This window comes from Wolffia australiana, chromosome 16, assembly GCF_029677425.1.
Source record: "Wolffia australiana isolate 7733 chromosome 16, ASM2967742v1".
In the NCBI taxonomy this organism is placed as follows: domain Eukaryota; kingdom Viridiplantae; phylum Streptophyta; class Magnoliopsida; order Alismatales; family Araceae; genus Wolffia; species Wolffia australiana.
The window spans coordinates 6,849,788-6,874,162 of NC_135850.1; the positions used below are offsets into that span (position 1 = coordinate 6,849,788).

Consider the following 24,375-nt stretch of genomic DNA (forward strand, 5'->3'; position numbering starts at 1 on the left):
ACAAAAGGATTGGATTACTATGATGCAAGAAAGTAAAGGAACTTATCATTATAGAAATAGTTCATGAACGCCTTCATAAATATACCCGTGTTATGCATTGACGGCCGGAACATCTTTGTGTACTTGTGAGAAAGGAGAATAACATCTTTCAAAAGATTGAGAAAAAGGATTCCACTTAATCTAGCAAAGCTGTCACATGATTGTTACGTTTGGGGCTGAAGCTTGACCATCTAGAAGAGAAAAATTGGGGGATCTAAACCCAAAACATGAACACACTGATCACGCATGGGTTCAGATTGCTCAAGTATAATGTGAAGGTGTCTCTCGTGCTGTAATGTTGTTGCTGTTTCCTCTGATAAAATTATGGTTAATTATGGTCCATAAAATACTGCTAGAGTTCATGGAAAAGACAAAGGGAATAGGAATTTCAGACTGGTCTGCGATTGATCAGATGTGCTATTCTTGTTTCTAAAATAAGATTTTATATGAGATGTCTCCCTTACTCTTCGATTCATATTTGAAGAAACTGAGAAATTTGGGGAGAACAGTGACAATGGATAACACAATGGCGACAGAGTCATTGTCATCATCGGAGAAATAGCCAATAATTACCCTCAGTTAGAGTAGGCAGTAGCTGTGAGTCTGCTTTCCCAAGGTGCTGAAGAAGCCAGAGAATATACTTCTGTTGGCCTAAGAAAAGGCCAGTAGATGAGTAGAACACTTCAATACTTAGTTATGGAGCACGCCAAGGGGCTTGATGTCCAACTCACTCCCAAGAGACATCCCTAAGGATTCATTTCTTGAGATTAAAATATTGTCCACTTACACAAGCAGAATGATCACTCCCTCTGATGGGGAATGATGATAAAAGAGGTTATGATTGGTGTTGAAATATAACCTCCTGCTCAAAGATGGGAATTAGCGATCTTGCTATCAGCTATAGCTTTTAGCACAGTTGGTAAGCACTTGAGTCCAACATGGTATCAGATTCAGGTGTCAGGTTAAAATCCCAAAAGCAACACACTAAGCTTGGGCCGTAAATAGGCCAGCAGCAGGTGTTGTGGGGGGTGTTGAAATACAACATCCTGCCTAAAGGCGAAAAGTAGCACCCTTGCTATGTGTTTGAATCCAACAATTGGCATTGCACAGAGAATACCCATGAATCCAACAATTGGCATTGAACAGAGAATACCCATAAGGCTGATATGACACCTCGTGAACATATCAAGACTCGGATGTATTTTGCAAAATATCTCAGTTAAATTGCCAAGGATTTTAAAGGTTGCATGCATGGGAGAGAGCATGAGAGGAAGGAGTTAAGGGATGTCACTCAAAGACTCGGCTCTGGGGAAGGGACATCACAAAAGAGAGGGAGGGAGTGAGGGAGACAGTGAGGCAGAGAGTGAATATATTACCATCTCAAGACTCTGAAGTCAGTTCTACTTTATGAATCTTAGAAGAAATAACCGTGTTAAGCCCTTTGAAACGACTTTCTGTAATTCCTGGCTGAAAACAACAGGGGAAGTTTAAAGGTATCACTTTGAAAGAATCCTGTGATTGTTGATCTCTTGTCTCAGCCTTTTCGACTAAATATCTTTAACCTTGTGGAGAATGACCCTATTCTGGAGCCAATGTCAATAATTGAAATCCTACTTTCAGATCATCATTCGTTGATTATATAATTTGTTACATTGTTTGTTCTATAGGTAAACTATTCCTGAAATATAAACCTACAAAGATTATCATTCCTGTTGAGGATTAAAATCCTTAATATTCTTTGCAAAACACTTCAATAAGTTTTTTTATTTACATTTGTGTCAATTCGTCGTTTTATTATGATTTGATCCACTGGAGAACGAATTAGAATGGAGTGGATCTGAGCCAAGAATTCGAAGAATTGCCAAAAATAAAACTAGGCGAGGAGAAGAAGAATTTAAGAAATGGAGAGACTAGCAAGAGAAGGTCAATGGAAGAACAATAGAAGGGACCAAGCATAGACTAGCTTGATCGGCCTAGTCTCCCTCTGTTTCGGGAGGATTTCCCGCTCTCAAGGCAGTATTGCCCAGCAGTTAATTTCAATAAAGCTTCCTGCCATTCTCTATTCATTTCCCCTGTTTGAAAAACATATGCTCCTGCCAATTTCCCCTTTCTCACATGATGTTTGAGTTGGCACGTGTATGTCTAGCACGATTCCTCCTCCTCAGGATCATATTATTTTGTTATCCCTGTAAAGAACTAACTATAGTTCCAACCACATAAAAAGGGCTCCGATACAATGCACTATTCAAATAAGTGCCGATTTTCAACAATGAAGGATGACACCTCCTTTCCGATTCTCAATTTCTCTTCAAATTTGACTTCAAAGAATCCCTGTTCTTGCATTTTATGTTGCAAATGATCACTTGTATCCCTGTTGAAAACTTTGCCATTCTGACACAGATGAGCGGAAGTTGCGAGCACTAGAGATCAATTCCTTCCAGTTGCTTAGGTTACTGCAGTTGTACACACCCGACATGCTTTGCAATGACTTGTGCACTGAAAAAGATAATGCGCAAGACTTTAGTTTCAGAGCATCTGCGGTCAGCACGAAGGAGAATATCTGTCTCTTGTTCTCAAATGCTGTCTATCTGCATAAGTCATGGAGGCATATGAACATAGCAGACACAGAGTAATTTCCAGTCTCTCCACTTAATTATTTATCTCCTCCCCATTCTTATAACTTTCTTTATTATTTATATTATTTACAGTTCAACAAACAGGGATCTCATTTTTCTCTCAATTACTGCTTATTATAATTTTTTGGTTGCTGCGAGTGACAGGTTGTCGACAGTTGCAACTCACGTAATGCCATTTTCCCTTCACCGCTATTCTACCTAATTTGAAACTTAGCATGAATAATAAATTCTTCTAAGTTTTGCAGAAACCGCTGGTTGTGCTATCTGCCGGAATGTCATTGTTGATTATTTCGTGTGTTGGGATCCTCAGTATTCTATTCAGTTTGCTGAAAAGATACGATGAGGTTCGATGTCCCTCTTGGCATTGGGATATAGATGAGGGGTATGTTATTCTCGCGGTCATGATCCATCTGTCAAGTCTGGCCTCAAGCTCATTTGTAGAAGAAGAGCAATACACGTGGCATTTCTTGGCGTCTACCTTGTACTTGATTTTTCTGTTCATGAAAATCCATTCTTATCTTATTCGGTCCCCGAAAGCAACTACAAGGACGAGAGATGGTTTGAGTATTTGCGCAATAATCTTTATTCTAGTTAGTATGAGGATAGTGAGAGCTTGGCACCAGGGTGGTGTAAACTGGGTTCATCTACCTGATATTTCCAAGTCTATTGAGAAAGCCGGGATGCCAGTTATGAAAAGATTGCAGATCAGTTCATTGGCTTTTCTTGCTTGTTTCAGCTCCCTGGCTATATTTTTCTCAAAATCAAGGGTAGTTTATGGCAGGCTACTGATCACTAGCCACCTAATCTCCTATCTTGCTGTCTTGTTTCATGTTCTTGGATATCCGAACCGGGTTTCCTTCATTTTTCTCTACGGATCTTTGATGTTGACGTTGGTGATCTCCTTGACATCTTCCATGGAAACTAAAGGAAATAGCGGTGACCACCCAAGCTATGCCTTATATATGATTGGTTTGACTTGTGCAAGTTCCTGGTGTCTTCTCCAACTCTTTCTTCAGCAGCCAGTCAATTCAGTACCCATGCTGCTGGTCTTTCTTCAACTTGTCGCAAGCACAGTTTACTTCTCTCTGGAGGATGCCGGTCATAATACCTCTGTACAGGTCTGGAATTTTTTTAATAATTAGTCCATTATTGTTTCTGGTAAATTAGTAATTTTCTTTAGCTTTCTTTTTCAGGTGGCTGCTCTCTATTTTGTCGGAATGGCAGGGCATTATGGGCTTGGGAACAGCAATACCCTCGCTACGATTGATGTGGCTGGCGCATTCAATGTAATTATCTTTCTTTTTCTCTCTCTATGTCCTAGGCACTTGCTGCGGGATTGGCCAATCGATTGGATCTGATCAGATCTATCAATTGAGTAGCCCCAATCCAATCCAGTTGATTGGATCGGCCAATCGATTGGATCAGATTCAACCTGATCCAGTCAATTGGATTAGCTGGATCAAAGGTTGTATGATCCATCTAGGAGCCCTGTTGACCGTGATCATGATCAGATCGATCTGATCCATTGGCATGTTTAAGACCAGATCAAATGATCAGCCTGAAGATCAGATCACTCCGATCAACAGATTGGCCCTGACTAGTATCAAATCAAACTGAACATCTGTCGGCCCTGATTAAGACCAAATGAAATCGAACATCTATTGGCCACGATTAAGACCAGAACAATCCAATTTAACCAATAGGCCCCGATTAAGATTGGATCAGACCAAACAAATGATTGGCCCTGATTAATATTGGATCAATCAGTCGATCAGATCAACTGTAGACACATGTTAAGTCATGGGGTTGGCAACCAGATCTGCTTGAAAGATTCAATCAAAGCGATGTGCCATGATTGTGATCTTATAACTCAGATCAACCGAATCAAGATCAATCTGATCAGTTGATCCGATCGATCTGATAAAAAATCCAATCAATCCATGACCCCTTCTCTGGCTCACCAACTTCTATATGTCATATAGGGAATCTTCGGGCAGTCGACGGTGCTGGCAGGAATCATGATGCTGATCATCACATGTGCATCGCCATTATCATATCTCTTCAACTTAGTTCTGTACATATCTCTGACGACGAGAAAGCAGATTTCAGCCAAGGGGGTTTCTTTGGGCAAAGCCCTGCGCATTTCTTTGGGCCTGTCCTGCTTAGTCCCGCTGGCCCTGAACTCTGTCTCGTTAACGGGCTTCACCTTTATTCTCTTCTCCATGAGGAACCACCTGTTTATTTGGAGCGTCTTCTCCCCAAAGTGAGTGAGATTCTAACTTTGCTAAATCCATTAATTTTTTGAATTCATATTGGTCATCATCATATTATTAATGGTGACAGGTATTTGTATGTTTGCGGGGCAACGGTGTGCACCTACTTGGGTCTGGGAATTGTGGCTGTTGTCGTCTCCGTTATCTCTGCAATATGATCCTGATTCTTGATTCATCGGAATGACGTCCATGATAAGATTGTCGTTGGAATACGAGGAATGGGTGGAAGGTCAGGAGAACGGCGTGAAGGGATGACGAGAGGGAGAGGGGAGGAGAAAGCAGAAAATGTGACACAATCACTCTTATTGGCACCCTCCTATTTAAATGGAAAATAGGCAGGGGAAGGAAATTGGGAAAATATCACTATTATTGGGAAAATATTCTACGGCTTTGAGCGGAAGAAAAAGACTGTGTTTTAATTGTGCCGGAGAAGAAGTCTGCGGTGAATTTCTTTCTCCCTCTTTTCTATTTATGGGGTTCTAATCTTTATCTTGCACAATATGATAGAAATTGACTACGTTGACTCTCTCTCTCTAAATCTCTCAAAGCTATCTCTCTCTTCCTTTCCTTTCTTCTCTCTATCTCTATCTTCTCTTCCTTTCTTCTCTCTCTATCTCTTTTATCTCTTCCTTTCTTCTCCCTCTATCTCCTCTTCCTCTCTTCTCTCTCTCTTTCCTCTTCCTTCTCTCTCTTTAGCTCTTTCCTCTTCCTTTCTTATCTCTTTATCTCTTTCCTCTTCCTTTCTTCTCTCTATCTCTATCTCCTCTTCCTTTCTTCTCTCTCTCTTTCCTCTTCCTTTCTTCTCTCTATCTCCTCTTCCTTTCTTCTCTCTATCTCCTCTTCCTTTCTTCTCTCTCTATCTCCTCTTCCTTTCTTCTCTCTCTATCTCCTCTTCCTTTCTTCTCTCTCTATCTCCTTTTCCTTTCTTCTCTCTCTATCTCCTCTTCCTTTCTTCTCTCTCTATCTCCTTTTCCTTTCTTCTTTCTCTATCTCCTCTTCCTTTCTTCTATCTCTATCTCCTCTTCCTTCTCTCTTTATCTCTTTCCTCTTCCTTTATTCTCTCTCTATCTCCTCTTCCTTTCTTCTCTCTATCTCTATCTTCTCTTCCTTTCTTCTCTCTCTATCTCATCTTCCTCTCTTCTCTCTCTTTCCTCTTCCTTTCTTCTCTCTCTCTCCTCTCTCTCTTTCTCTCTTTTCTCCCTCTCTCTTCTCTCTCTCTTTCTCTCTTTTGTCTCTCTCTCTCTCTCTTTCTCTCTTATCACTCTCTCTTCTTTCTCTCTTTTCTCTCGCTCTTCCTCTCTCTTTCTCTCTTTTCTCTCTCTCTTCTTCTCTCTCTCTTCTCTCTCTCTTTCTCTCTTTTCTCTCTCTCTCTCTCTCTCTCTCTCTCTCGCTCTCTCTCTCTCTCTCTCTTTCTCTCTCTCTCTCTCTCTCTCTCTCTCTCTCTCTCTCTCTCTCTCTCTCTCTCTCTCTCTCTCTCTCTCTCTCTCTCTCTCTCTCTCTCTCTCTCTCTCTCTCTCTCTCTCTCTTTCTCTCTCTCTTTCTCTCTCTTTCTCTCTCTTTCTCTCCCTCTCTCTCTCTCTCTCTCTCTCTCTCTTTCTCTCTCTCTCTCTCTCTCTCTCTCTCTCTCTCTCTCTCTCTCTCTCTCTCTCTCTCTCTCTCTCTCTCTCTCTCTCTCTCTCTCTCTCTCTCTCTCTCTCTCTCTCTCTCTCTCTCTTTCTCTCTTTGTCTCTTTCTCTCTCTGTCTCTCTTTTCTGTCTCTCTCTGTCTCTCTTTTCTGCCTCTCTCTTCTCCCTCTCTTTCTCTCTTTTCTCCCTCTCTCTCTCTCTCTCTCTCTCTCTCTCTCTCTCTCTTCCTTGTGCCCTTCTTTATGTCTCTCTTGCCATCTTTTTATATCTCTCTCTGTCTCCCTCGTTGTGCCCACATTCCTTTATCTCTCCCTCGCTCTAAGGGGTCTCCTTGATTAAATTGAAGTTTGCATTGCGCATGAAATGGGGATCGAGGAGCTTCAATAGGAGTACTTGAGAACCCTCAACTGTGATTAAGGGGGACAACCCTTCATCGGTTACCTTTTCTCAAGTTTAGGGTTTTGGTTGCCATTCTGCATATCCTCTACTTGTGTGTTTGCTCATCACATTAGAGTTTGACATATGTTGTGTGGTTACTAAAAGACCGACCTCAACTTCATCAGCCCCCATCAATGTTGGAGTAGAACCCTACAATGATGGAAATGAAGATACAATTGATGAACTTTTATAAATTATCAAATGAGTGCTGATGATGAACTATAAATAAAGTGTCTTTATGATGCTCAAAATTGTACATTCTTCTTTTGAGAAAACTCAATAAATCTTGAGAGGCTCTTTAAAAATTTCTTAGATAGAAATAAAATGGGGACAGTATCTAAAAAGTTTGAAAAATGATAAATTATATAGAGTGACTGTTTATTATATATTTATAAACATATTATTGTCAAATTGTGAGAGTAACTTATAAAAGTTTTTAAAATTCAGTATTATGGGTCTGATTGCAGAAGAGGCAAGAAAGGTGAAAAAACTGTATCGAGGTGGAAGATATACATAGATTAAAACATAATCCATAAAGTAAAAACTCTTGGAAAGGGATACTCAATTTCTCTCATGAATTTTTAGCTATTTTTCATCATTAAATTTTGTATATTTACTCTCACTTATATTATACTTTGATGTAGCCTAGAAGCCCATATCTTGAGGCCAATTAGAAAGTGGTGACTGAAGATGGAGATCCTTCTGGAGGCTGATAAATCTCCAGAAAATGAAATCTTGTGACAGATTTTCTTTGGCAGAATCCTGTAACAATCTTTTCTTCTGCCATAATCTGCAGAATATCTCTGCTACACCTTTTCAAAGGCACAGATTCTATGTTTTGTCCTGTCAGAAACTTGTTAAGCCACACAATATTTTCTTCTAAATTTGAAAAGGACCAGAATGTATAGAATATTTATGCCCAAGCATGTCAGGCTCATGATATTCTGTTTCATCGTGCTAGATTTATTTTTCTGAATGTTTTAAGTACCTTTTCAAGGCTACTATCATTATGGACGACCTTGACACCTTATTGGCCTATTATTGAAGTATTTTAGTTTGTTGAGAAACCTGTTTCTCCCCGTCAAGTGTTCCAGTAGTTAGAGAGTGCTCCAGTGCATGTAGACTCAAGCACAACCCCCCTGGGACTCAAGGGTTGAAGAGGCTAGCTATGTGGATTCAGGTTATGTTCGTACATATTTTCTACAATATGGCTGTGTCATAACTTATATTCATTTTCCATGAATTTCAAGTCAACCAAATATATTTACATATATTATTTTTATCCTAATTATAATTATAAGTGTGTTTTTTAAAATATTTATACCTTATATTTTGCATAATTTTATTTTAATTTGAGACGAATTATTTTTAAAGTGAATATGGCGATTTTGATACTTTCATGATTAATTTTGGTACATTCGGAGTAAACTAGATAGCTGTGATGAAGTTGTAATTTAGATTTAAAAATATGGTAGGAATAATTTGTTAACCTTATCTTAAAGATGCTGTATACATTTTCAAAGAACTTGGCAAGAAATGTAATCTGGAGAAATTTCCCTAGAGGAGAAAGCTGGGTTCCTTATGGACCATGAGATGAATGAAAGAATGAGGAGAAAAATTAATAATTTTTTTATCAAAAGAATCCTTAGAAACATATAAGATCATCATTATAAGGACAAAGTGTATCCATGGGTTCCTAGGAAGTTAGAATATGTTCATAAACATAAGAAATAATTTTAGCCCTGAAACTAAATAGCATTTAAATACACATGAACGGGCCACTTTATTAAGGCTTTCATGCTTGATGAAATAAGATATGAATAAATAGTTACAATGAAGAAGGTAAAATTTTGCAAGAAAGCAGGAATGGATGTAATGAATCTCCATTCAAGGAAATAATCATGCAGTAGATAACACATTCCCTAGGACAGAAGACATAGAAAATATTCCAAATGGAATAAATGACATGTAGAGTTTGAGAAAGATAAGGACATGTAGGCCCAATGGTTCCATTATGCTCATTCAGTCTTCTGAAAATATTCATATATTAGGAATATTGTGTTAAACTTTTGTGAAATAAAAATTATATATCCCAAAAATGATTATACAATGTATGATCTCGTATTTTTTTATTTGAAAGTGATGTATAATTTTTTCTACAGTAAATTAATATACATATGTATAATAATTATACTTCTAGGCTCACCTTATCAGATATGGGCATAACATAGTATCTTTTAAAATAAAAAATAAAATTATACATTAGTATATTTTATGAAAATTTGGCCTTTTAAGAGAACCTAGAACTAAGAAAAATTAATTTGAATATTACAGCGAAAAAGTACATATAATGTTAGGTGGGCCTGTGATCATTCTCAAGACATAGTGGTTTAGTTTTGGCCACATGATGGGTTGAAAAGAAAAAGACGAAAAGATGATTACCAATAACTGGGAATCCTTGTCAATTGGTAAGAAACTATAATAATTCGGAATAAATTTATATACAAATATCCAGCTATAATTTCATAATTATATGTATCTATAAATTGACTCTCAAAATATGAGGATCAGTGTCTGGTCACTTGATTAGGAATAAAAAGGATATCCTAGTAAAGCCCAGAATGTTATTCCAATATATGGCGACCTGAGAGAAATTTATCTCAAATAGATCAGTTATGTAGATTCAAAATGTAAGGCATATACACAAATAAAATTAGACTCATAGACATATATATTTCCTAATGTTTAGGGCTGAATATGAGGATCTTTGTATTGTAAATGGGATTACATAGACACTGATCATACAAAAAGTATGCTTACTATATTGGAAACTAAAAAAGGTAAAAGTAATTTATTCCACTATGAATACTATTATATTTACCTACACAACCATTAGAATGAAACCTTTGATTATTCCTTTTTATAGATAACCTTTTGTTCAGTGACAGAACCATAATTCCATAGTAATATATTTTAGAGGTAAGCGTCTATTTATTATGTTTTATGAATCTAACTACCTTATATATACATCAAACTCATATCCTGTAATACATGAGTTCCTAAACTATAAAATTTTCTTAAATATGGAACTTTTCCAGTAAAAACAGAAACAATACTTAAATTTCAGTTAAACCAGGGATATTTCGAGTAAGTAATAAAATAACTATTTTTTCACTGAATAACAGACTGAAAACTGTTCATGATACTAATAAACATTTATTTTTTATTTCTCTTAATTATTTATATCCCCATAGGTATATTTTTTGTGCATTATATCATGATATCAAATAATCATCATATTATATTATCAATCTATATACTTATCGCTGCATTATAATATTTTATCATTATTATTTGACGTTTGACTAAATATAGAGGATTACAGATGAATCGTGGCCAAATGGGCCATGATGTTAAAAAATGTTAGAAGAAAAGATGACCAGGCTTCGAGACGACCAGGAACAAAGCCCGTGTCATAACGGATCATTTTTTAATGAATGACAGACTTAATCTCAGGTCTCCAATTTTTTTAAAGAAGACCGAGCAATGAGATTTAATACTCATTATTTTTTTATTCTTTGCAGGCCCCTGATTGGCCACGATGATTGATGAGGACACCGGGGTCCTTCAACAGGCGAATCAAAATGGAGAAAGTGACGGATAAGTGATGAACCAGAAATTAGGGTTAACTATGTCATTTAAGGTTTCTGGTTTATGCAAAAATATTTATAATTTCCTCATGAGCATAGGCCGACTAAGGATTGAATCCATAGGGAGAAAGTACTGAATAAGTCAATTTTATCTTTAAATCATAATTTTTATTTTTATATTTATTTAGGAATTATATTAAATTAAAGAATATAAACTAGGGGAAAGTCATTCAAAACAATTATAGGAAGGTCATAAAATATTTTTCTATTTAACTTAATTTATTCAAATTTTATAGAAGAATTTGGAGAATTTTAGTATTATTTCATACTAGAAAAATTCTAATTATAATTTATAATTCTAATTTAAAATACCTTAACCGGCTCTTTGGGAGTGTCAGGGGACAGTGGACGGAGATGGACATGAGTGGAGTGGAGCAAATGAAAGAAATACAGTGATGATTGCGATGAAGATGAAGGCAGACATGCATTGATGGTCCATCAAGTCTGTCTTGGTGTCCTTGGTGTGTGGGAAGAAGCAACATATAAGATAAGGAGCTTACCTGCACTGTGTGTGTCTTGATCTGAATGCCAGTCATTCAATGTTTCACTCTAAGAGTACAAGAATGGATCCAAACAAGATTTTGAATGAGCAAAGCACTCTGTTAACCGTAATTAGGAACAAAAGGCGAGGGTGCCTTTTTTACAAGGCGGGTTCTATTTATAAACCCAAGATGGTGGATGGATAGAGGTGGGAAAAATTGAACTACCCTCAAAATTTCAGCCTGAAACTTCTTCTAAGTCATTCGATATTCTCTATTCTCTGACTACTATGGCAAATTGCCAGCGTTGCACGCACTTTTAGGAGCATAAAAAGTCAACTAGTTCTTTAAAAATATTTAAATAAGACATACTTATATTTTATGACTTATAAATTATTTTATTTATCAATTTAATTTCAGAAAACTCAACAAAAATACTTGAAAATTTAGAAAACAAAATATCATTTTAAAATATAATCAATACCTTAAAATATTTAAATAATTGTAAATATATACTTTATGAATTTTAAAATTATTTTATTCATGAAATTAATATCATAAAAATATTTTAAAATACTATAAAATCAAGCAAAATAGGAAATGATATGCAAAAGTGCAATAAATCATTACATGCATTTATGATGATTTCAATGAAAATAAACACATTAAATGCATGAAATATTACTATAAACAGTATGCTATTTATGATTATCAACGGGGATGGTAGAGGTGTTGAGGAGGCACATTTACTTCAAAATAAGCAATAATCTTAAATCATATTTTTGGGCATGTAAATTATGTAGAAATTACATTAAATATCTTTGACCTAATGGCAAAGTTAATGCATGAAATGATAATGCATACCAAAATGAAGGCAAGATCAATGTAATGATTAAAAAATGGCCTTAGGATGTGTATGTTTTCATGCCTCATTTTTGGTTCTTCACCACTTCAAGATTTAGTTTTTTAATAAGATCAAACATTTTCTATCCAACTGTCTGATATGAAGTAAATGTGTGAACCCACTCATTTATTGGAATTTAGATACAACATGCCATATCCGTAGCCTTCCTAGGGCTATCATAAAGGTCTTGTATATGAATAGAAAATCAAAGGTGAAATTTGAGTAAAATACATGATTCCTTTTTGGAAGTGAAATGGTGAAAAGGCCTTCATTTTATTTTTTGTGTATTGTTATCATGTTCATTGAATTATATTCATTTTAATTCCTTTTTTGGGCCTTATAGTTTTTTTTCTTTTTTTGGAGGGATATAATGTCATATCTTCTTAGATTCTTAGGAGTTATGGTGACTTTGAATGATCATAACATTTACATATTAGAATCTGTAATGAACACATGCACACACTTATTGTAGGATAATGAAGCTTATCCACACTGTTTGATTTTCACTCTCACCTTCCTTGGTGTGATTTCCATAAATCAAAGTGAATCTCCCTCTTCTCTTTGGACTGAGTTTTGTATGAGATGTCCTTCCATTCTCAACACCACCCACCCCTCATCTTAGTACATCTTATAGCATTAGTTCCCCGTCGGTAAAAAATCAGTGGTATCCCATACTGCTGGCTCATTTGTCAACTTCATGAGTTCCCCCAAATCAATCTGCTTGAATTGACAACTCACTTATTAACTCAAAATGAGTCATTTTCAAATCTCTAAAAATGAAACACAATAGATCCTCACAATTGAATAAATCTTTTGAGCGAACAACCAAAAATAAAAATTTGAACTGTTATTTTTCATTCTCATATTAAGATAACATTCTATTTCTCACTGATGAATTCAATCCAATATAAAATCCCCTTGCAGATGATAATTATAAAAGTATCTAAACATGAATCGATAAAATAAGAAAGTAAGGTTTTCGTAGCCTGAGTTTAAGACTTCATGTCTACATTAAATTTACCAAACCACCATATTAATTTAATAATCACGATGATATAACCAAAATCACAGCCATTCAATAAATGAGCAATTTCTCTCAATAATATCCAATAAATTGGATTTCAAGAGCCAATGTAAAAATGTATCTACTCTCTCTGTATGATATTCCAATGATAATATAAATTTTTACCTTACACTCCCCAACTATTATGACCAATATATTTTTTTATTCAGTGACAGAAAATTGTATAATAATCACTTTCAAGGCATAAATATTAATATATACATAATCGAACATGATTTATTTAATATTTATCATCAAAATATGACCAAGGTACAACTCAAGTACAACAATAAAATTTATAAACGAATGTATTTGTACTTTCTGAAAATCACAAGTCATTGTAATCCATTTTAGTATTCAAGGATAAACCTTATGATAAGCAAGTTAATCAATCTAATAGATAGGTGAAAACATAGACTTATCTCAATCAAATATCGCTGTTTATTGAAAAATAAATAAATCATGTTTAAATTCAATTAATTAAATTAACTTGGAAATTTCAATCAGATTTATCAAATTTGGGGTTTATGTCAATTTTTACCAGTAGTGTGTACACAGATTTTATTAATTATAGATACTTTGTGAGGTGGAAAAAATAATTATTTACACCCTATAGTGCAGATAAACTTATGCATATTTGCAACCAAAAGACATCTTCAATCTGAAGGGTGAAAGCATATATCAGTAAAAAAAATCAATATCAACAAAAAAATAAATACTTTGATTCAAAAAACAATTTTTTATAAAATATTTCATAAAATAATAAAAAATTGAGATTTCATGATGGATAATAAAAAAGCAGATTAAAAATCAACCATTTTTTGAAAATACTTAAAGAGTGATTGTGATATCCTTTTTTAAAACGATATCAAAGAGATATATGAAGCTGTATTTCCAATTTCTGATTCATATTGTTGATAAAGATGATGATCCTTGATTCATCATGAAAGAGGAAGGAAAATAGTTCAAATTTTTATAATGTTGTCTATCAATAATCACATTTATATCACTCGCAGATGTCCCATATCGATCAGTGATGACTCTAAAATCAGAGATCACGATATGCTAGGATTTTGCCTCTGTTCATGTTGAATGGGAGAATAAGCCTTAACATGAACACAAATCTTAAAAATTAATTAGTTGGTCACAAATTGTTTACTCGCGGCCTCTTCATTTTAGTATTCTTGAAAATTGAGGAACAGGTTGAGAATGTCTCTTTTTTAAAAAGAGATCCAAGTATGTAATTATTATATTGTGGAAACTTTCAACCTTTATTGATTTTTCATACTAGCGATTGGATCTTATTAATAATCAAGTATTTCCCACATTTTATAATTTAACCAATTAGTTAATCATTCCTAAAATGAAATTTAAATAAGGATTATATCAGATTATTAAAAATATTTCATTGAATGTGTTTATTTTATATGAGTAAAATATTAAATCAGAGAACCTAATTAATTTAATTCAGTGACTGAATATGTAATTAAAATTTATTGAATTGCATTTGAGTGAATTTCACATCATTTTTGAAAATCAAAGATACTTACGTTAAACAGTCAACTTTTGTTGAGGAAAGTCTTGCACGGAAAACCTAATACACTTTTCAATAGTTGGCCCCATTTTTTATATAAGACTACACAAAAAGAGATACCAATCTCATATTTATAATGAGTATGTGATAAGCCAAAAATAGGGGTGAATTTTATAAAATTTTAATCCCTTGTCGTTGTCAATTTTTGCTTATACAATAAAATTTATAAAAACCCTACTTAAGATGTGTAGTGATAAGTAAAGGATATTGTCTAAGAGAAGCTAGTAAGTTAATTCAATTGATGATCTAATTGAATAATTTGACACTAATTAAAGTTAATTTGATCTTCAATGAATATCAAATCACCCTAATTAAATGAGGAATTTAGAAAGGGAGGTACGAGAGATGAGAGGAATAGAAGAAATATGGGCTCTAAATTGGTTTCTTTGATCCAAAGACAAGGGTCAAAGGGGTCAATTAGAGAGGTTGAGAGGAAAATTTTGATTTGGTTTGGTTGGTTTTTGAAGGTTTGATAATTCAGAAATAACTAAACTATTAGATAGTAAAAGGGGAAATTTAATCTCCTAAAAATAAAATCTTTTTTAATATTTTTTTAATGAGTGCACTTGGAATAGCTAGGTAGATCTCTCAATCTCTCCTCTCAATCTCAGTAAGGGCTTGCACATTTTTCTCAAGCCTAGCGATTTAGAAGTTCAGACCAAGATCAAGAAGAACGATGAAAGAATTTAACTAAAACATCATCCAAATACACCAAAAATTCAAATACAAAGAAGAAAAAGGTACCAAACAGGTTGATCCAAGCTGGAGCTCCTCCCTGTCTTGCAGCTGTGATGGAGCACCATCCAGAATGACCCCCTCCTCTCGAAATTCGGCCTTTATACTTAGGTTAAATGGTGAAAATTACCATTTTACCCCTGTTCAGTAATTAATTTTTATCCATCAACAGGATCTGAATGATCCAACCATACAGATAGATAGAGGAGGTCAAGACGAGAAAATCCATAATAAATCATCTCAATCGGACTTCAGGATCAAAAGGTATTAATAAATAAAAATTGACCAATCGTAGCCGTTGGATCAATTTCCATTTATTTAATTTAATTTATTTTATACACGCAATGTCGTCTCGTTCCCTGATTGGCCGACGCATTTAAACTTTAAAAATCGGGTTCAACCTCGTGGTGCCACGTACCCCGTTTGGTACCTGTCCTGAAATCAAAAATAAAGAAAAAATAATAAAAATAAATATAATATGTAGCAATTTGCATTAACCTGTGCGCCCTTCATATTAGACCTAATCACAAAACGCCATCTCATCTTCTGTGCGCTTTGTATGCACAGGACGGGAGGTGAACTATCTCCCAGAGAGAGAATGTCCTATAATTTTGCAAAATAGCCCCTGATTAAATACACACGCACAAAACGACGCCGCCTAAAAAATAAATATGCATATATCCTTTTTTCTTTCTTTCTCGTCCATTTTTTCCTTAAAGCCATTAAATAAATCAAGATTAATTGCATTTAAACCCTGAAACTATTTTAATTGTTTACAATCATGACCGAGAGCTGTTTTAGTTGCAACACATATTTACAAAAAGGCCCTGGAAGTTTGAAAATGACATTAAAACTCATTTTCTACTTATAACTGTATCCTTTTCCTCTTTAAAAATTCCTTTCTTCCTCAAATAAAATCCCATAAAAATCATATAAAATACTAAAAAATCCTAGAAAATTCCAGGAAATTCTATAAAATTCATTAATTCATCCCCACAGTAATTAACCTCAAAATTAAATTTTAGACCTTCCATTTTCGTTTAAAAATAATTATTTCAAGCTTAAATAAATCCTATAAAATTCATAAAATTAACAGAAAATTAGGGAAAATCAGAAATCACTTGGAAACATTAATCACATGTAAATATATGATAACAACCCCATTTTAAACTCTTTAAATGCATAAAATTGTGCTAATTGCTTGAAATAAATACCAAATTTAGGGTGTTATCAGTATGGCATCTGTATCTAAAAGTGATGATACCATTAGATTGGATTCTATGACTGAAACTTTGTCAAATGCTTGGATAAAATAAGATCAGCATCTGAATTCATTTGCTTACTTGCTCAAGGATTTTCGTATGAACTCATAACAAAAAATATGAAAATTGCATCTAGGATGTAAGCTGAGTACATGGCTTGTTTCAGTGCATCTATGAGCCATATGTTGTGAAGCCATAGGGAAATATTGTGATAAAGAGGTTTTTGTAAGGTTCTCTAACAACAAGAACTTGTTGGTTGTAAATGAGTGAGTAAGATATGGACTAGTATCATGTGAGCACATCGAGACCAATGTGATCCTAGTTTAACCCATTTACTTAGGTACTAACACCTAGTACCTATTAGGGACATGTCATAAGTATAGGTTTGTCTCATTCTCTTGACTAGTGTAGTGAAGCTTCTTTCTTAAGACACTAATGTGTTTATCTCCTATGAATTCATAACTAGATGAATCACAATTTGTTTTCAGAAAATCATTTAAATTAGAACTTGATTTATGTTCATGGGATTTAAGTTTATCCAATGTTTTTGATGTTTGATATTTATCATCATATCTATGTATTTTTATGGTGTGTGCATAAAAAATGGTTTATTAGATCAGGACAGGTTGGATATTTTTTTGGATGCCCTGTCCTAACACCATATGGAGTGAGCTTGTGTTTTGGAAGGCGGTTATACATCAGAGGTTAAAATGCCAGGGAAGAATCATGGATCAGTTTACCTAGTCTACAAGGTTCGTGATCCATATAGCGTGCATCTCGTCTTTCCAGAGCTGATACGCTACCAGGAGGGACGATGCCGTGATGGGATCTTCAGGTACACTCCTGATCTGCCTTATGTCTGAACTTTTGTCATGTTCAGTGAGTTTTACTTCTCTTAAGTGTTATATGCAACCCATCTTGTCTGCCAATAATTTTGGCTTATCCTCTCTCTTTCTGGATCCTTCTTGCCTTGCATTGCCGGAAAAAATACAGTTGAAGATCCTTTGGAACTCTCTTCCCAAATCCTATTCTTCAGGAATCAAATCAAGAATTATGGAATTCCAGATGGAAGTACACTTCTTAAAAGGCAAGGTGGATGACATTTAGTCCATAGTGGAAGACTAATCCACTGGTTGTCAACCTTTTGGCAAGCACTCTTTGTTGGATGTTGACCTTGTTGACCATATGGGATAAGGGTATCGTCGTCTTTTCCATGGGAGACGAGTACATCCAGGGTTTAGTATGTTGAAGGGAGGTTATGGTTCGCCTCTATATAGTGCATACTTTTTAGGGCAACCAGCATCCTGAAGTGAGCTGCTTACCTGGTCTTCCAGGTCCCTGAACCATAGAGGGAACCTCAAGCTTGCTGGATCCCGTTCATAGTTTCCAGAGGTGATTCTTGGAGCTCAAGGTGTCAATTCCGCTGTCATGGCACCTACAGGTATGCTCCTAATGTCATCAGTGTTTAGTTATCATCTTGCAATGTGGACTTAGGCCCCCATTATACATCTTTGACTTTTGGAATTAGCACACGTATAGATAAATTCTTGAAGATCGATTTGTCATTAGCGAGATATAGAGCCACCCACTCCGTCCATAATTAGACTTGAGCGATCCAAACGTTCAAAGATTAGAAAACAACGTTCAGGCTGCCCCTTATCAAGCACAAAGCCGAAGCTGAAGTGGTGGGATGCAAATTTTTTCCTCTAATATCATCAGATTGTAAACAAATTATAAACAACTAAAGCCGGAGAGAGAGAGTTAGGACTTGACACAATTCATAAGAGTAGACGCTCGATGGGTTGTCGGATATTGCCCAAGGCCAGTCATAACTGAGCTCCTCTCGCCCAGATCAAGTTCTTCCTATTAAGGAGACAACGGTCGACTTCGTTCAAAACAGGGAATGAGATGATCGGTAGATATCGTTTAAGGAGACACTGTTATTTCTTAAGGACAGCGGTCGGCAGGGCAGTGGCAGTACAATGGTCAACATGTGAGCTATAAATAACCCTGCAATGGAGTTGTTTTATTGATGCTTTTCTTATCATAATTTCTCTCCCAGGTCCTATCCAGCCTCTGATCACCGTCTAATGTTTGAGCCTTATTGGTGTTGCGATTGAGGATCGACAGATTTCCCTTCATCTTCTTCTCTACTTCCCTCTTCTTGAATACATCTTGGCATTTCACGTTTGTTTACACTTCCAGGGTTGTCCCCCGTATTTTTCGTCCAAGAGAAGTTTTCATAAAGGTATCAACTTTCGATAAAAAGCCAAACAAGAAAAGAGACGGGCTTTCCAAGCTCCACCAAGAGGAATTCTCCTCGTCACGAGAGAGAAAGGTAGTAGATAGCTTAATCTCGTTGTTGATTCCCCTTTATTAATTGGGCACTAGCAGTCTCTCCTGAGCTCCTATTAAGCGTCTTTTGAGTAGCACGAACATAGAACATAGGACGAGTGAGAGAGAGAGAGAGAGAGAGAGAGAGAGAGAGAGAGAGAGAGGATGGGATGCTCGGAGGTGTGGATGAAAGCGAAGGCGTATTTTCTCATGATATTCCTTCAGGTTGGGTTTGCAGGAATGTACGTAATTTCGGTGGCCTCTCTCAAGCAGGGAATGAACCACTTCGTGCTTGTGGTCTACCGAAACGCAGTGGCCGCGGCCGTTGTGGCCCCGTTCGCCTTCTGGTTCGAGAGGTTCTCTCCTACCTCTCTGTCTTGGTCTCTCTTTCTATCTATTTATCAGTCGATCTATCCGCCTGTCTGTCTATCTTTCTAGCTATCCTCTTTCTCTATCTATGTATCCATGTCTTTATCTCTCTCTCTCTCTCTCTCTCTCTCTCTCTCTCTCTCTCTCTCTCTCTCTCTCTCTCTCTCTCTCTCTCTCTCTCTCTCTCTCTCTCTCTCTCTCTCTCTCTCTCTCTCTCTCTCTCTCTCTCTCTCTCTCTCTCTCTCTCTCTCTCTCTCTCTCTTTCTCGCTCGCTCGCTCTCGCTCTCGCTCTCGCTATATATATATATATATCTATCTATCTCTGTCTCTATATCTATAAGTTTCTCTCAATCTTTTAATCTATCTCTTTATCAATATCTCTTCACTTATCTTTCTATCCATCCATCTCTTTCGATACTTGTCGATCTCAGATGCTCTTCATGCCCGTTGCCTTAACAGGAAGGCGAGGCCTAAGATGACAGTTTCCTGCATCTTAAAGATTATGCTGCTCGCGCTGCTAGAGTAAGAGAAAAAATCAAGGACACCCCATTTTCATTTCGCTCAAACGGAAACTACAAATAATTAAGTTTCCACATGAACAGGCCCGTGCTCGATCAGAACTTCTACTACGTTGGAGCGAAGCTCACCTCCGCCAGTTATTCAGCGGCGATGTTCAACATGCTCCCCGCTGTTACTTTCCTCCTAGCAATCTTCCTCAGGTGACCACAAACCCAGTTTGCACTCTTCCCTTCTTAAATTTTTTATTTCTCAGGAAAGGCCAAGAAATAAATCTCACTAGAATCTACGATTATCACGTAACCCATTCAAGAGACCCATAAAGGATTTATGTTTCTATGGTTAAAGATACAACGATCAAGATCTTTCGTTATTATTTGTATTCTTAAATCTTATAACTGGTCTTTAAAATTATGATAAAGCAATCTTCCTAGCAATCTTTCCTCCTAGCAATCTTCCTCAGGTGACAGAACCCAGTTTGCACTCTTCCCTTCTTAAATTTTTTATTTCTCAGGAAAGCCCAAAAAATAAATCTCACTAGAATCTACAATTATCACGTAACCCATTCAAGGGACCCATAAAGGATTTATGTTTCTATGATTAAAGATACAACGATCAAGATCTTTCGTTATTATTTGTATTCTTTAGGATGGAGAAAATAATGATCAGAGAAAGGAGAGGGCAGGCAAAGATCATCGGAACCCTAATAACCGTTGGAGGTGCCTTGGTGATGATCATGTACAAAGGACCCATAATAGGGTTCTTCTGGACGAAGGAGATGAACCATCATGTAACCCATTCAAGAGACCCATCTAAGATTATATTTCTATGATTAAAGATACAACGATCAAGATCTTTTGTTATTATTTCTATTCTTAAATCTTATAAATGATCTTTCAAATTATGATAAAGCAAGTGATTTACATGCTTTAGGATGGAGAAAATAATGATCAGAGAAAGGAGAGGGCAGGCAAAGATCATCGGAACCCTAATAACCGTTGGAGGTGCCCTGGTGATGATCATGTACAAAGGACCCATTCTAGGGTTCTTCTGGGCGAAGGGGATGAACCATCATGAAGATCCAGACTCTGCCTATAACAGCGCGAACTGGGCAAAGGGCACTTTACTTCTCATCGCCTGTTGCTTCTGCTGGTCGGCTTTCTTTATTGTTCAAGTGGGTTGTTTATTTTGTTTATTATCTTTCTACGCATCATGATTCAACTGAATTTTATATAGATGATAGTTGCTAACGAACGCAGTCTAACACGCTGAGGTCTTTTCCTGCCGAGCTAACGTTGACGACGTGGATATGCGCTATGGGAGCGGCAGAAAGCGCGGTAGTAACCCTAATCATGTCTCGTGGAATAAAGCCATGGGCCATCGGCTTCGACTTGCGCCTACTCACAGTAGCCTACTCGGTGAGACCGCTGCTTCTATCGATTCTTCTTTCATCTTTCTGATGTTAATCGAAGAATATATGATTGATTAATCTTGAAGGGTAGTACTATTTGTAATCAAGAGGAGAAATTTTATCATCTTTAGTCCATTCTTAGGGATCCCAACTTTTTAGTTAGGTTAGATGTTGCTTCTACACATTAAATTTCTACACTTAGTGGAATGTTTAAATCCCATTATTAACATAAGCGAATCAGTTAGTGGGATTAAGAGATCGCTTATAATCCACAATAGTACATATTATTTTCCATTTGGGAGGTCAAACTCAACATTTTGCTCTTATTTTTCTCGACCTAAGATTGCATAAATTGGATTATAGGGAATAATGTGCTCAGGCGTGGCCTACTACGTGCAAGGGATAGTGATGAAGGAGAGAGGCCCGGTGTTCGTCACCGCTTTCAACCCTCTCTGCATGATCATCGTCGCCGCCATGGGTTCATTCATTCTTGCAGAGGAGATCACCTTGGGAAGGTTGATTTATCAAGAACTAAAGATTAACCATTATTTTTTCAATTTTCATATCATTTTTATCGTCTCGCTAATGAATTGTTAGGGTTATTGGAGCTCTGGTTATCGTCGTGGGGCTTTACATGCTCATATGGGGCAAGAACAAAGACTACGCCATGGAGAGAGAGAACAAAACTGCCGTGGAACTACCCATGCAGAGAGAAAGGAAAAAATCAGACCTAAGTGTGGACTCCAATGGGGACGAAACGTTCCAGGCTAAAAGATAATAACAGCGGCGCGTTTATTTTTTTGTTTCTATTGTACATCCAATGGGCTATGCAAGAACTAGACCTTGTATTCGCTGGGATTGTTTAAGAATAAATCAAGATTTTAATGAACCGGCTATTTTAACGATTTTTCATCTCTAATCCCAGCTTCTTGTCCTATTCATTTCAGCTCATATTATCTGCATTTTGATAGCGACATCCTCGCCGTCGCCATAACAAGAACCTCGCTCAGTTTTCTGTTATGCTTTTTCTCTCAGTTTTACATACATAGTTCAAACTCGGAATCATGTTTTTCATGAAAAGTAATCTTCACCACGATATAGTATATACCGGCTGTTAGACATTGAGTGCCTTGTGACATGAAAGTATAACCCAATTAATACAATCTGCAGGCGTGGACACCAAATAATATAAAACCCTAACTTGATTCATTCTCCTCCTTTAGTAGAAACTTCATATTCGTGAAGTTTACGACGGGACAGGCAGGATTCCACCGAAACCCTCAGCCTTAATTCTTTGTAATAGAAGATTGGATCAACTACGGTGCATAAAAGTATTAGGAAAACATATTATTTTGATTGTTACGCCATCTCTTTAAGGAAATTAGTGTGGGATTCTCTGGGATATTTAACAGTTATTTTTCTCCAGAAATACGGCGCTAATCGCGCTAGATACGGTATGCCCACTTACTTTAGGCAGTGAAATCTTGGTGCAAACTTTGCAGTCTCTTTTAGCGATGAAAACTCCTGAACTAGAAAGCTTCGAATGTTTAAAGTTCTATTTGACCTTAAAGTATGCTGTGACGCCATTGTGCTGATCAGGGAACTGCTCAGTTGTTTCGATACAGGAAAATGTTAGGTCATCAACAATGAGAGTGAAGATCTATTTAAATGAATATAAGAGCTTTTTGAAGGTGTAAAAGGTAAGAGAAAAGAGTAATAAACATGAGAACAAAAGAAAAGAATCATAACAGCAGTTGAGATTTAGGAATGAACTACGAGCCTCATAATCGGCGCAGCACAAGGATTAGGATAAATCAAAATATATTGATAACAAATTATTGAACATATTTTCTATCTTTGGGTTGTTTGGCAAAGAATTCCTCATAGTCCTTGAATTCCATTCCAACTCTCAGTTGAGACAGAACCGACCAAGAAGACTATCTCTTCAAAGAATATCAACGAAACGCAGTGGCGACCACGATTGGCAATTTATTAGTCAGCAGAATTATAGTATAGTTCCTTAATGATTGTAGATTGATTATCACTCATCGTATGCTATATATTTCCTTTCATTTGAATTAATATGTATTAACTATACTGGAAAACCCGACGATATAAACTGTTGAAGAAGATGACTGGATGGAAGAAATCCAAACCCAAGATGCTATGATAGAAATGCGGAATCAACTCAGACAAGATAAATATGTCTACGTATAAAACAGATAATAAGAACCTCGTTATGTCATCGGCGTGACATCAACGTCCAAGGCTCTCATTGCAGTGCACTAGCTTATCGTGTGGTGCAATAGAGCAACTCCTTCAACTCCCAAGCCAAAGGCGTAACCACCAAGGAGTGATGAAGACAATAAAAAAGGAGAGAGAGAGATAGGTAGTAGAAGAGAAGAAGAGACAAGAAGAATAAACACCAAAAAACCACTTTACAGCTGTAAATCAGATTAGGGTTCAAGGGGGATGAACACCCCTTTAAATAAGAGAGAAATGGGCCCCCAAATGGGCCATTTCCTCACTAAGCGACAAGAGGAGAAGGGGGGGCCTTGATTCCCTCCTTCCCTCTCTCAAAGGGGCTTTGACAAGTCAAGCCCCCTTCTCCCGCATTCCCGTGGTGGGGGAACTGAAAAATCCCCAACAATCCCCACATTGGTAGACACTCTAGTCGTACAAGGTGTTCATGTTGCTTTCCCACCTAATAGGCGCTCTACCTCCATCAAGGTACCTGCAACATGCACCAAGTCCAAACAATGTTTGAACTTCTCCATCGTGACAACCTTCGTCAACATATCAGCGGCATTTTCCTCCATGTATACCTTCTAAAGAATAATCTCGTCAGAATTCAACAACTCCCGAATCTTGTGATATCGCACATCAATGTACTTTGACCGTGCATGATAGACCTTATTCTTTGCCAATAAAATGGCACTCTGAGTGACACATAGGAGAGGAACTCCGCCTTGAGAAATACCAAGTTC

At 36.5% G+C, this 24,375-nt stretch overlaps 2 protein-coding genes across 4 annotated transcripts in view; both read left to right on the top strand.

The window, feature by feature from the left end:
- LOC144713678 (Alkaline-phosphatase-like family protein) overlaps nt 1-5,473 on the top strand; it is a 39,351-nt gene extending 33,878 nt beyond the window's left edge. Inside the window, exons 12-17 of one of the 3 annotated variants that reach the window (XM_078588339.1) lie at nt 2,440-2,668; nt 2,748-2,841; nt 2,921-3,793; nt 3,869-3,961; nt 4,658-4,938; nt 5,019-5,473. In XM_078588339.1, coding sequence (XP_078444465.1) covers nt 2,440-2,668; nt 2,748-2,841; nt 2,921-3,793; nt 3,869-3,961; nt 4,658-4,938; nt 5,019-5,106 — 1,658 coding nt within the window. In that variant the 3' untranslated portion in view covers nt 5,107-5,473. The remainder of the gene's footprint in view (nt 1-2,439; nt 2,669-2,747; nt 2,842-2,920; nt 3,794-3,868; nt 3,962-4,657; nt 4,939-5,018) is intronic. The other 2 variants (XM_078588340.1, XM_078588341.1) reach the window with 2 other exon arrangements.
- A 13,772-nt stretch (nt 5,474-19,245) lies between these two features.
- LOC144713705 (WAT1-related protein At2g37460-like) lies at nt 19,246-22,277 on the top strand. The gene is made up of 7 exons (XM_078588373.1): nt 19,246-19,448; nt 19,921-19,983; nt 20,064-20,180; nt 20,911-21,151; nt 21,237-21,395; nt 21,752-21,903; nt 21,986-22,277. The coding sequence occupies exons 1-7, from the start codon at nt 19,258-19,260 to the stop codon at nt 22,164-22,166; spliced, it is 1,104 nt and encodes a 367-aa protein (XP_078444499.1). The 5' UTR covers nt 19,246-19,257; the 3' UTR covers nt 22,167-22,277.
- Nucleotides 22,278-24,375: the final 2,098 nt, after the last annotated feature.